The sequence below is a fragment of the Cinclus cinclus genome, chromosome 2, assembly GCF_963662255.1.
Source record: "Cinclus cinclus chromosome 2, bCinCin1.1, whole genome shotgun sequence".
NCBI lineage: Eukaryota > Metazoa > Chordata > Aves > Passeriformes > Cinclidae > Cinclus > Cinclus cinclus.
This window is the reverse complement of record NC_085047.1, coordinates 79,293,068-79,307,121: the sequence shown is the minus strand read 5'-3', so window position 1 is coordinate 79,307,121 and position 14,054 is coordinate 79,293,068. Positions and strand designations below refer to the sequence as shown.

At 39.6% G+C, this 14,054-nt stretch overlaps 1 protein-coding gene across 1 annotated transcript in view; it reads right to left on the bottom strand.

The window, feature by feature from the left end:
• The window catches only part of PCCA (propionyl-CoA carboxylase subunit alpha), a 271,152-nt gene that overhangs the window by 63,380 nt on the left and 193,718 nt on the right, over positions 1-14,054 (bottom strand). Inside the window, exon 20 of the mRNA XM_062514894.1 lies at positions 6,974-7,072. Within this exon, the coding sequence (XP_062370878.1) occupies positions 6,974-7,072 (99 nt within the window). The remainder of the gene's footprint in view (positions 1-6,973; positions 7,073-14,054) is intronic.

Below are 14,054 nucleotides of genomic sequence, written 5' to 3'. Positions count from 1 at the left end.
CCCCCTAGCACATTAAACTACCGACGAGGAGTTAGCCTGATTCTGTGCGCTACTCTACCCTTAGCCATTACCAGTTTCAGCTCACACTTTACACTGAATGAAGCCCCAGTGAGCTGTTCTTCCTTGGGGCGTGTCCACATTTCCCAGGTTCTTACAAGAGCAGCAGTCATCCAGTGGGTAAAGAGATGAACAAGTGCTGCGTGTGAAGCATTTCAACTTGTGAAAGACGTCTAAGACTGATGTTAGTGGCACTGTGCTGAAGTAGTCCTGCCCATTAAAAGGATTCCTGCCAGAATGCTGAAATACTGGCCTCCCCTGGCACCTGTTGCAAGCTACCTCAGTCCCTTTCCAGGGACCAAATGGAATCTGCTCCCAAACAGTACAAATACAGATGTTAAATACAGGTGAGTGGCTTACAGGGCATCAATCCACACTGCAGGTGCAGTTGTAAGAGGCTGAGGCACCATATCACTACTTTTTAGGAGTTCTCTTTAATGCTGGGATTCAAGTGCAGTAGATGACTTGGGAATTTCTGTCCTCCCATAAACAGAAAAATTGAAACACAGATCCTTCCCAATACTTCTTTATGTAATATCCAATGTGACTGTTACTTGTTACTAATTTTTGCAAAGTCTTATTTTAACATTAAAACCATTGTAAGTATGCTATTACATATACAGAGAGTGCCTTCTACGTATGTTCATGTGTTTCTTCAATCCTCTGAGGCTGGTATTATGGTGTTACAAAGAAGTAGATTACATGTTTTAAAACTAACAAAAAACAATCGAAACAAACGACATGATCCCATCCCCCCAAACAACAACCAAAAAAAAATCCACAGGCAATACTGTTTATTTGGTGTTAATAAAGAATTAATCCAAAGGACATTTACTTCAACCCAAGATTTACAACAATACAATAGTTAGGCATTTAGTCTTCTCTGTGAACTTCTAAATTTTCTGCTGTTACTACATTAAATCACAACATGACTAGAGCTTCTGGAAGCTTTACCCATGTTTTGGCTCACCATGATACATCTTGCTTCTGTAAGGAGGGGGAATTATGCAGTCAAAATGTGATTCCAGATCTGATAATGTCTATGACTGCCCTGAGAAAAATTCTTGACAGGATCCCTAGTCCTTTCTCAATCTTATGCCTCTTCTCTTCCTTCCCTTTGCTCTCTGAATGTGTTACCATGTTCAAGAGAACCATTTCTCATCTTTCAGGGTTTATATATCATGAAACTACAATGTCTGTCAGTAACTGAATGCAATGCCTTGGTCCTTGGACACATACAGAATCCTGATAATTATTCATCCTGAATATTGTTTATCTTGAAAATATCTAGCTCCAAGAGGAAATATGGCATAAGATACCATAACTAATGTTATTTGGTTAACATCTTGAGGAAGACAGGATAAAACTAATCTTATTTCAGAGGGATTGATTGAATGTATCAATTGATCACTCATTTCCTTCCTGAATGAAAAAAAATAAGCATATTCATTTGCATTAAAGAATTGGTAAAGGTAGTGGTGTGTGCTTTTAGTTTTTCTACTGTAGTTTCAAGAGCTTTTATTCCCTTTAACTTTCCCCTTCCCTTCACATATTCTCCTCCTGAACCATGGACAAGAAATCTGTACCAGATTTGGCTAGGTGAGCCATAACCGAAACAGGCTGAAGAAAAAAAAAAAAAAAAAAAAAAAAAACCACAAAAGAAAACCAGGAGGTGATCTACAGGTTAATCAATGTGAACCATCAGGAACGGAGTGCTGGGGCTCACACTGGCTTTTCTCTACCTAAAAAGTACAGCTGTGTGGGTATAGGATAACCAAATGTCTGCAGATCATTCTGAGTCCCTCTTCTGGAGACAACATAGCAAGAGAAATTTTGAAATCATGGTTAAAGGACAACAGCAGAGTATGTGCAGTAATTGCGAAGCACTAAAAAATGGACTGTCAAGCAGTCATAAACACTGCTCACTAAACCTTCCCAAAATAATTTTCAGGGGTTAAGAAAATAAGTGTTCTGAAGTAATGGTACTTTAGATTGAAAACCTATATAATGTATCATATCATTATCACAGATTACATCTGAGATCTCAAAACAGCAAAATGAAAAAAAGGTAATATTTCTTACAAAAGTAAAAAAATTGCACAAATGAAAAATGTCTCTAAAGAGTTGTAGGAAATGAATACTTGGGCAAAGGCTTTGTTCTCCTGTCAGACATTTCCCTGGAACAAAGACTTCATAACCTACAGCATTCTCATTTTTTCTGTTATTATAGACCAAAATAATAATCTAAAGAAACATTGTATGAGAGAAGCACTTACATTTGTCATACCCCAGGATGCAGAATATACTACTCCTGCTGCAATTGTTGATGCAATAAATAAATTAAATGAAAAAATAAGTGATGCTATCACCGAATTCCCTTTAACACTAAGTAGAGAAAGCTCCCCTGATAAATCTTCATCTATTTCATTCACAAAAACACTTGAAGCTTGAGACTGATGATTTCAGCTTTACAGGATCATGTTCCTGTTTAGCAACTCCATTACTCTCTTAATTACACCTCGCTGTGACTGATAAAGACCTCTTTACTGTAGAGTTTGGGATGCCCAACAGACACAGAACAGTTATGGTGGAAGGGGCCCCTGGAAATCAGGTAGTCATGTTCCCTGTTCAAAGCAAGGCTAATGTCAAAGTGGTACTGAACTGCTCAGGACCTTGTCCAGTTGAGCACTTGATACATCCTACTGAGCTTCAGCTCATAAGAGACTAATTCTCTGAAAACCAGGAAATACAAAAAAAAAGAGCCATCACCAGTACTATTGTAAAGTTGTTTTGCTGAAGGTGGCAAAAGCCACAAAAAGTTTTCCAGGGTCCAGGCAGAATGCCTACATTACCCTTAGAGGGTAGAAGGTTTCATAACAGCAAGATAGCAGAGCTGTGGGGTCAACAGTTTGGCAGTGAAAAGGCTGGGTGCACATGATGGAGCTAAAGGGTACAAAAGTCTTGGCAAAGATGGTGACAAATTATTCAAACTAAACCATTCTATGGTTCTGGCTCAGCATTCTTTTGCTACAGGGAACTATCTGCAAGTAAAAGGTATTTAAGGATGAATTGAGTGTTTGATGGTAGGATCAATGAAGGCACAGCATTCAACAGCACTAAGCAGTTGTAAAATTTGTCCATGAAGCATTGCCATAGAGCATACTTGAAATGTAAATAGTCAGTGGGGTGGTTTTTGAGAACTTGCCCAAACACAAGTAGTTGTTGCTTTGAGGCTCTCCTCCTAGATGCATTTTTTTCTTGAGTAACCTGCTCACCCTGCAGATACCTGGTCTTCCTGTGCAGCGTCCCAGCAGAAGGCACCTACTCGCAACCTGACTAGTAAGGACAGAGCTGCAGTTAGGTTCAAGCCCATCTGCTGGACTCCATGGACTCCTTGATTTATCTTGAGGTCCCCTTAGATTCTAGTTTCCATGAGGAATGAAAGATGTTCAAAGTCTGTGGAAAAAGACCGCTTATTCCTTCCTTCCATCTGCTCCCCAGTTCATACTGGGAGACTGAAAAGGTCACAGACAACTTCTGCAGGCACAGGGCTCACTGAAATCCAGTTTGCCTGTATACGGGAGGAGACAGAAGTAAAAATGCCCTAACTGTCCCAAAATATGCCTGCTGTCTTTTTTCCAACTGTCATTGCTTTCCAGGATACCATACTGAGCCACCATTCTCTCTTCCAGTTTCCACTGGAATTCTTATTTTTCTTTTCCACAACTCAAATCAACTTCTACTTTTCCACTCACTTTTCACATGAATCATTAAGACCCTCATTTATCAATTTATTTTTATTCTAAGTATTTCCTAAAAGGCTATGCCATATTCAAATCCTATTTTACATATATAAGCATTTTAAACATGCAATTGCAATTAAATAAAACCCAATCCCTTCAAATCTGAGGAAGGTGCATTGTAACTATGTTGCTGTAGCTCTTGGATTTTCAGCAAAGTCCAAATTCATAATAGCTAGGTGTAAGTCGAATTCTGAGTCACTAACATCTTTTGAAACAAGTATGGGAAACCATCTTGGTGAAGTATTTCCGTACAAAAAAAAAGTCATTTGCTTGGTGAACAAAATCCTACACTTCAAAATGTGTTGAATTGAGCCTCACCTAATGAGAGGTAAGAGGTTAGTCATAAGTAGAGAAAATGCTAAGAAACTGAGATTAACTGGGGAACTACTGAAAACAGCCACAAAAAATCCCCCATGATGAAATCTGAGTACTAGAAGAAATGCCACGGGGTCTGCCCACACCCCCATCCCTGGAGACTGCATCTCAGGAATCTCTTGCTCAAATGATCCCAAGTTTTCACCACTTCATCACTCTGTATACCATCCCATGGACTTCGCAGTAACCCAAAGCAGCACAATGATTTCAGAGCCCTTATGCTGCAGCCACAGGACCTGCAGTACACCCCAGGGTTCTGGTCCCACTCTCATCTGGGGACCTGGCCAGGCACTCTGCAGCTCCCATCTGCTGCACACAGATGGGCTTCCTCACACAGGAAACAAAAGCAGGAGGAGGGGGGCTGCCACACATCCTTCTTGTGCCCTGGTATGCCCTAGACAGACTGTGACCAGGGCATGTACTTCTCCTCAGGCACTCAGGTCCCTGAGTGCTAGAAACTGTCTAGAAACTGTCCTAGAAAACATGAGTTTTAAACTCAAAGGCCTTTCGTAACTCCACAGCAGAGTTGGTGCTCTGCTTTGCTCTAATTCTCATTGAGCCTTTAGCAGAGGAGCGAAAATATAGAAGCATGTTTAATTATTTATTTTTAAACATGCAATAGATATGCCAAAATTTGAATGTCTAGACTACAATTGCATAACAATATTTCAAACCAAAAGATTTTAAAATTATTTATTCCCTGTTTCGATGCTTAAGTGCTCTGCTAGATCATGGCCAGACTGCAGGATTGAGCCAAAGATGCATAAATCAAACCTTCAAAGAAATAAAACATTCACAAAGATTGTATTTAGTTGAGCAAATGTAGAAGAATGAAACCAACTATGAAGAAAAATTAGATTGGCTGAAAATTAATAAAGCACAGCTGGAATTACTCGATTCATCCATATTTGTTGCTTAAATGGCTCTAGGGCTAAGTTTTGCAGAAAGAAGATACTTCAAGACTCAGGGGTCAATTGCTTTTGGAGACAAATTGACCTACAGGAATACACATGTCTAATTTGGTTCTTGCAGTGGGGCAAATCTACAGAAATATATAACCAAAAAACCAATTTTGATTCCCATGAGTGATTATCAGAGGTCGAGTTTAAGGTTTCCATAAATTTACATATATACACTAAAAGATTAATAACTTCTCAAGCTACTAAGTTTCTTTGCTAAAAGCAAAGGCAGATAAAATCTGAGAAGGAAACAACATATGTGCTTATTCCACATTCTGTTGGCTAGATACCATGCAGCTAGCTCATTGCATTTGCTGTGGCTAGATCTGTAGTGTTTCATAGGGTTTGGTCATACTCAGGGAGTGCAAGTAACACTATTGCTGGCTCAGCTCCTAGAAAAAAGCTTCTTGAGATCAGATGATCACTAATTTTCAAACTAATTTTATGTGCCAATTCAACTATTATTACCTAAATGGTGCTGGTTGCTATTAGTTATATATCCAGTCATATAGTAATATAGTTTGCAATGAGGTTTTGTGAACACAGTTATCCATTCTAAATATAATGCTTTTCACCTAGGCAGTTTTCATGGGTTCATACATTGGTATTTTTTCCTGTTCAAAATTAAGAATGTATTTTATAAAATGGCACCAAAATGGACTCGTATTAACACAGTAGAAAAGAAAAACACACCTAAACATAGAAATTTATTTTAGATATACATAAACCTCCCAAGAAATCTACAGAACTTAAGTCCAGAATTTATTCGGGAACACAGTGAAAATTTCATTTTCAGACAATAAACTTGAAAGACACAATTTTTATTTTCAAGTTGCAGTCTTTTAAATTCAATCAAAGCAAGAATAGTATTTCCAGTTGGGTAATCTACCAGGGGTAAAATGAAAAACTAGATTCACATATTTAATTGCAAATTATGATAAATCTGACCATTGTATCACTGATGAATGTATAGGAAATAGATGCTGTTTTATGTAGAAAAATATTTTCAGTAAGTTTTGATTTGTTTTTAATTATTGCCAAGATTAATAGATATTCATAAATAAATGATTTGTCAACAAATATATAAATCCTGACTGAGGTTACATCTAGAAAAGCATTCTCTGGGGTGTGGATTTGGTTTTAAACACGTAAGTATTCAGAAGAAAAGAAAATACAACCATTTTAAGCTTTTCAGTCCCCTTTTCTTAGAGCCACATAAGTTTGGGATGTTTGCTATGTTTATCTTCTCAAATCATGGAACTAATCATATTTCTTGTAAATATATAAGAAACATGTTACATGGAAGATGCACTGCCCAGTGACTTTCAAATTGCCCAAAAGTGTAACATTCACATAATCCAAACATGAGAAAGAGACTAATTTTACTGTAGGTCCCCACGTGAGTCTTTGTTGTGGATTATGTTAGGAGAGAGTTTTTTGTTTTGGTTGATCAACTGTTTTGGTTGTTGTTTTGCAGTAAACTCTTTGTTATTTTTTACATGATTAAAAAACTCTGCCTCCTCACAAGCCACTGAATAGAGCAGGCCTATAAACTGAGGTAAACTTCTGCCTAAATAAGGAACTTCTCATTAAAAGCAGGATATTCAAAACTCTAGATAAGTAACATCAAGTGCATCCAGAGCTTTAGTGGAGTGAATTTGTCTCAAAGCAGAACCATTCTGCTGTTTGTACAACATCACATGATTTTTATGATGCAGCAAGTTTAGGCCCCACATTTCAGTATTATCTGTATGCCCAAAGAGGCTCTGGTGAGATTACCTGTATAGTCCTCTGAGTGCCATCAATGGTGACAGACAACAAGGGTGAAGCCAGGTTCCACTCGCTGGTCACATTTAGTTTCATCCCATCAACTTCCACCTGTTGTGACACAAAACAAGGCTGTTACTATGAAGACAGACAGAAAACTGATCTCAAGTTCATTACTGCATACAAAGCAGCAACCATTTTAAAACAGATGGCTCCCAAACAACCTGTCATGTTTACTGCTTCTGCCATAAAAGACAGGGTCCAACAACAGAGTCTTCCAGCTATCTCTGGGGAGAGGTGAAGGACCTGTGAACAGCTGCCTCTGAGTAGCAAGGTTTCAAGTGATTTCCAGCGAGTAACAAACAGCCATCCAACTTTTAAACCTATCTGGACATGCTACATTTACTGCAATTAGACAAGTAATGCATATAAATTCCAGTGACACCTTGCAACCCACACAACAGGGCTTGCATATAATATTCTCTCCAAGGACCAAGGAAGAACTTTTCCTATGCTTCTAATGAAGGGCTTTGCATTGTTATCTTAATTAATATGAGGCAGTAATTAATTCTTCAGCATTTTGCCTCAAAGTCTAGAAAAACTTTGCAAATTCTGACATGTTTTCTTTCAATATACAGCTGATCGGAGGAATACAATTTCCAACTTGAATGCCAATATGCTTATCCAGAAAGTGGTTTGTTTTTTTCTTTTTAAATCACAGCATATTCATTATACAAAAATATTTCTAGGTGAAGAGAAAAAATTCTGGGTTCTGAAAAAAGCAAGATCAGCATAGTTGCAATAACACTTCTATCATTCTTCTGTTGTGTTATACTGTTTAAAAACACACATCACACATTCAACACTAAGAGCCTCAGAGAAAGAGATCGTTATGAAAAAAATTAGTCCATATGGACTAATGTAATTGGTAATCAATATTTATGGCATGTTTTCAACACTCATCATGCTACTGAAGGTAAGTAACTATTATTTCAGTTCTATAATTTACTATAAACAGAAGAAAAATCATGGTTGGCCAATTTCCTTCCTCCCTCAAAATCTCCAAAGTATTTTCTAATCAGTAAATTTCAGACAATAGTGATAACGGCACAACTATTGCATACATTCTCAATAAAATAGAAAAAATTCAAAGCATTTAGAATAAATGCTGAGCACATTTTTTGCAAAATAAAACTAATAAAGCCTACTCTTTTAGGTCTCAGACTTATTATTATTTGATCTAATAATAAGAAGAAGCATCTTAAAAGAAATCCTTAACAGAGAAGTGCAGAGGAGTAGTGTATAATTTGATAAACTTATTTCAGTTAAGAAGAAAAAGTTCTGGCTTAAAAAACACTCTAATTTTATAGACTTTAGTTTTGAACACAAAGTTGGCCTTAGTGCTACAATCTACGCAATTTCCATGGGCTTTGACTATAAATAAAGTTACATGCAAAGAACAAGAAGAAAAACAAGTCATTTATAATGGTTCACCAATAGGCCAGATTAGCTGGCATGCTTCAGGTACTTTACATCGCTCCAGTGATGCAAACCAGCCACAACCATGGCTTGAGTTAAACCAGACCTGCAGCTGGTTTGCATTTCCAGAGCACTGCAGAGCAGCTGGAACACTCTGGTGAACCCAGCCCACTCTCAGCAAATGTGTATCAGCAAATACTGTCTTTATTGAGAACAGGAGAAACATCTGAAAAAGACTTTCCAAATGGAGAAAAGCAAATCCAGTGCTGTCTCAACCCTCTTTGATTACCAACTGAACTTTGGTAAGGCAATTATTTACAAACCTCTGTCGCTATTGCTAAAACCGGAGAAAGACTGTCTGCACAGGAGTCTGGGTCTGAAAACATAAGTTACCATGTGTCTCCAGGGATAGAGGTGAGAAAGCATCAAGGCAGACCAGGCTACTAGTCACCAACAAAACCTTCAAGTATGCACCACTCTGCTTGTGGCAGTGTAGGATTTACATGCAGCCTTGGAGAAAATCTATAGCTGCTATCTACAGTTCTAGCAAAGGGTGTTCTGGGGCAGGATGCAAGTCAATACCTCCACAACAAAATTTAATCATTAGGTCTTTTGTCACTGTACAGATGAGCAAAAGAGGAGCAAACTAAGTGTGCCACAGTGGTAAAGGACTCCAAAATCCCTCACAAGGGTATATACAAGTCTTACCATTCTTGATTCCTGGTTACATTAGAATCAAAACATTTCTGGTGGAAACCACCCTGAAAGGAGAGAGCAAGCAGATGCTAAGTGTAAAACCGTGACACTCTGTGCAATAGAGAAACCAGCAGATAATATATTGCCACTATTATGGTTTCTCTATTCAAGAAAGATTAGAGGGTTAGGGGAAGGGTTATATGAATTAATGCTTATCCCATAAACTGCAGCAGTCTTCTCAGAATGGAGCTACAGGATCTTAGCTGCCTTCACCTGCAGCTCACCATGGTATGTGCAACTAGGGAAGATCACAGAAATCACAGAATAATCCCTGCTGGAAGTGATCCACCAGGATCATTGAGTTCAACTCTTGAAGTTAATGATCTATACAGGGATCAACCTTTGCTTTATTAGCACCATGTGTAACCCACTGATGATGTGAAGCCAAGAGAACCCCAAGGAAATTTGGCTATGCTCCAATAGGTAGGATGACAAAGACAGGACGTCAAGATATCAGAGAAAATGAACAAGGACTGAGGATGAGATATTTACCATGTAGTCATCATGTAACTTTAACTACAAAAGGCAGGGGTGGAGAGGAAGATGGGACACAGTGTGCCAAAAACCAGATGGGGATTGAAATCAAACCAATACTTTACCTAACAGAGCAAACCTTTCTGTAGCTCAACAGCCTAGCAAGGCTAGCATGTAGAAATAAGGGAAGAAAGAAGACAGTAGAAGAACTTGTCAGAAGTTTGCATTTGCCTTCATTCCTCCTCTAGCAATGGATACCATAACTGAACCCAAAAAGTATTGCAGTAAACCCAGGACCTTTTTGCTTTTGGCTTGGGGGTTGGGGTGTAGGGGGTCATGGGGATTAACTAATGACATTACATTGACCACTTCCCATCTTACTTTTCTGTGCTTTACTTACTACTTGTTTCTGCGCTCCTAAGACAGCCAAGAACAAATCCCCATTCAATGGATGCTAACATTTGTACTGCAGGGAGAAGATCCCAGTCAATTCACTCCTGCAGTATACCACACTGTGCTTTACACCACACCTATACAGTCTAGCTTTATCCTCAGCCACTCAGTTCCAAGTACACACATATGTCTATGTGCATCTATAGTAACTATGTTTGCCTTGCTGCACTACATCCATGTGACATAGTGGTAGTCAATTATTCCTTTCTTAAAAGGTTTGTTTGTCCCTATGTGAGGACATAAAAGATAAAAGCACCCACAGTCCTTTACAATTATTTCAAATTCAAAAGCTACCGTAAATGAGGTCTCAGAAAGAAGAGTGACAAGTCCAAGACACAATGCTAGAAAAAGGTCAAAAGCTTACCCCACTGTCACAACTTTGCAGACTTTTGCTGGCATGCACCTGAACTACACAAATAGCAGCCCCTTCACCTCTTGTGGAGTGAGTTCCTGATGTTCAGCATGATAGGTACCAGCTAACCAATAGTGCAAAGAGCTGCAAAGCATAATCTGCATTCAGTTTCCTTTAGAGAACATAATTTGGCATTCTGTGTGCATGTCAGGCAATTAAAGAAGGCAGCACAAGCCTGAGTGTTATAGCCCTGTTAATTTACTAATGCAGAGTCTCGTGTACATCTGGCACATGTCACTTCTTTTCTCCTGGAAATGAAGGTGGTTTTCCAGGAGACTAGAGGGCAGCTGAAGCATTTGTCTCCTGCCTGATGCTTCAAAACATTATGCCTGAAGTTCCTCATGCCAGCCTTGAGTCTGACTAACTTAAGTCTGCTGATTTAATCCCATGGTTTCAATTCTGCCTCTCAGCATGGTGTTTAACTCAAGAGTCCTGGCTGTAACTACTTGGTTGTGCCACCCTCAGCCATCGTACTCACAGCCCTTAATTCTACCTCTTGCTATAACAGAAGTGATGGCATTCTCTAATCAATCAGATCTACGAAATGAAAAATCACCCTCTGCAGACCTGCCTTGCTGAAGTCTTTCTCTGATCAAGATCTGCCCATGAAGATGTACTTTTCAGGAAAACAGACATACACTTCACAGGATATATGAATATTCACTGTCACAGCCTCCACTCCCTTCAACTGGCATCAACCTATGGCACATCCAGTGGGCAGCAAGGGCTCTAAAAGTGAACCTTAAAATCATTCCTGCATGGAAGAAACAATAACAGCAAGCATAACACTTGCAATGTGAGGTAGCTTATATGTCTGAGGGCTTTGTTCAAACCTACATAAAGCTCTCCTATTCTGTGGGAAAAGTAACTGTCTCAAGCAGAAGACTCCTTACCTCCATTGCTGCTAACCACACCATCCATGCCAAAACAGCAAGGAGATTTTTCATATTTTTACAAATCAGGTAAAGGACAGGTATTGCTTCTTGTACAGAAGAGGGGGTAACCAGAGAACCTGTAGCAATAGAAGGTCCAGCCACAGGCAGCAATATTCATTAACAGTCTGCAGCAACCTCACACTAAGCCGAACTGAGCTGGATAAAGCTGCTTTTGGTTCCCAAACAGTTTTCACAAAATGCATGAAATTCTCATCTAACCTACTGTTCCAGCCAGTGGAGAAGCATATGGGTTTTACTTGCAGGTAAAAGCTATCCTCTTTCAAATCTATCACCTCTATCTTCTGCAGTCCAGTGCAACCTCAACAATGTGAGGAAAGTCTTTATGGGGCTGATGAGTCCAATACTTCCTTTAGAAGCATGATGCATGAATCCCCAGGCATTTTGTAAAATATTTTGCTAGTTTTTATTGTAAAAAAATAAAAAATTCACAGTCAGCAGAAGAGTTTAAACACTATCTTGCATCTATATATTCCTGTAGCAAATAACCACAACACACTCCCTTATCATTAAAATTACTGGCTACCTAGAGAATGTAAGAACATGTAGTAATTTGCAAGGTTGTCTTGGGAACTACTGGGTCTTTACATCTTGCTCTGACTTCCCCACATTGTCTTTAAGAGCCTTGAACAAAATCAGAGTCATATTTGCCACATTAGAAAATAGCAGCAACCAAATAGTACTTCACATGTTGTCATTCATAAATGCAAATGAATTATGCATAAATGCAAAGAAATCCAGTAAGATTTCCCATGTGGGCAGTTCTCATTAGTTAAGCTCCTTCTTGTATACGCTTTATCTGCTGTTCTTGGGACTGTATTTGCTAGTGACCTAGGGTCTGATTACTCTCAAAGTGTTTGACATTTTCCAGGACCACAGAAGAGGTGACAGTATACTCTCATCAAGTTTGCAGGTGGCACAAAACTGGGTTAAACACTTGAGAGCAGGACTGCCATCCAGGGGGGGCTAGACAGGCAAGAGGAAGGAGCTAATGAAAACTTTGTGAAATTCAAACCTAATTTTTAAGTCCAACACGTGAAAAGGATGAATCCATTCCAAAGATACACTGTGACCTGACTGGCTAGGGAGCAGCACTGTGGAGAAAGACTTGGAGATTGAGCAGGCACATCAGCAGGATGTGACTGAGCCACCAGGATGTCCTGGCACCAAAAATTGTCATCAGTGCCCTGTGCTGTCTTAACAGAGTTGTAGTCTGCAGACAGAGGGAGGTCATTAGATCTTCTACTCAAAACTCAGACCACATAAAATACTGTGTCTGCAAGATAGACATTGACTTTGGTCAGTTTTACAAAGTTCCCATTAGCCCATTCCTCTTGCCTGCCTAGGTCCCACTGGGTGGCAGCATTGCCCTTGACTGCATTGAGCACTTTCTCCAACTCCGTCTTCTGCAGATCTTAGGACCATGCACTCCCACTGCTGCCTCCAGGTATTGATATGGTTGTTGAACATGACTGGTCACAATACAGAAGACCCTTGCAGTCCCTTGGTGATGTCCAAGCAGAGTACAACCTATGAACCATGGCCCACTGAGTCTGACCACTCAATTGGCTTTTGATCTTGTTGGGTGAGATCATACCAAAAGACTTGTTAAAATCAAGGTAAATGACATTAACTGCTCTCCCCTAGACCACAAATTCTGTCACTTTATCACAGAAGTCTGTCAGATTGATGCCACTTCAGGAGGGATCTCACCAGAGCAGAATAGAGAAACAGCATCACCTTCCTTGACCTGCTAGCCATGCTGGTTTTGGTGTAGCCCATAAAACTACTGGCTCCTGTGAAGCCTCTCTTCCAGCAGCACCCCCAAATCCTTCTCAGCATGGCTGCTTTCAATCCATTCATCCCCAGCCTGTACTGATACCTGAAGTTGTCCCAATGCAAGTGCAGCACCTTACATAAATAAAGAATATACTGACATCCACTAGCCTGGTGTCTGGGATCTGTACCCTGCTAATATTTTTCTTAATCTCCTTCAGGATCCTAAACAACAGCCATTTTTTTCATGGCTGTCACAGCCAAGACCATCTTTGGTATCACCTCTTCAACCAGTTTTTCCTTGGAAGTGAGTCACAGATCTGGGTGTGTCAATGCCAGTTTACCCATCCAGTACCAGTATCAAACAGTTATCCCAAGCACTGTTCAGAAACCTTCCACCATTCATCCCATATGTTGCCCTTCCAGAAGATGTCAGGGCCCCCATGACCAGCACATCCTGTGGCAGAGATCTCCTTCAGTTGTTTAGAGACATCTTAGTCTACTTCCTCACCCAGACTGACTGTACTGTGCTTTTTTTTTTTTTTTTTTTTTAATTGATCAAGCCAGTGACCTTCATCTGCTCAAATGATTTCCTAGTCTGGACACTTAGCTTCCAGTTTCTCTATAGGTGCAGAATTATTTGCTCTCCCAACACCCACAAAAACCATGGCAAATTTCTAAATAGATCTTCTTCTCTTCTCTCTTAGTTAAGGATCCTTCTGGCCCCAAGCACTCACAGTCATATCTCTGCCCAGGCATATACGCACACACTGTGCTTGCTGGTGCCAGT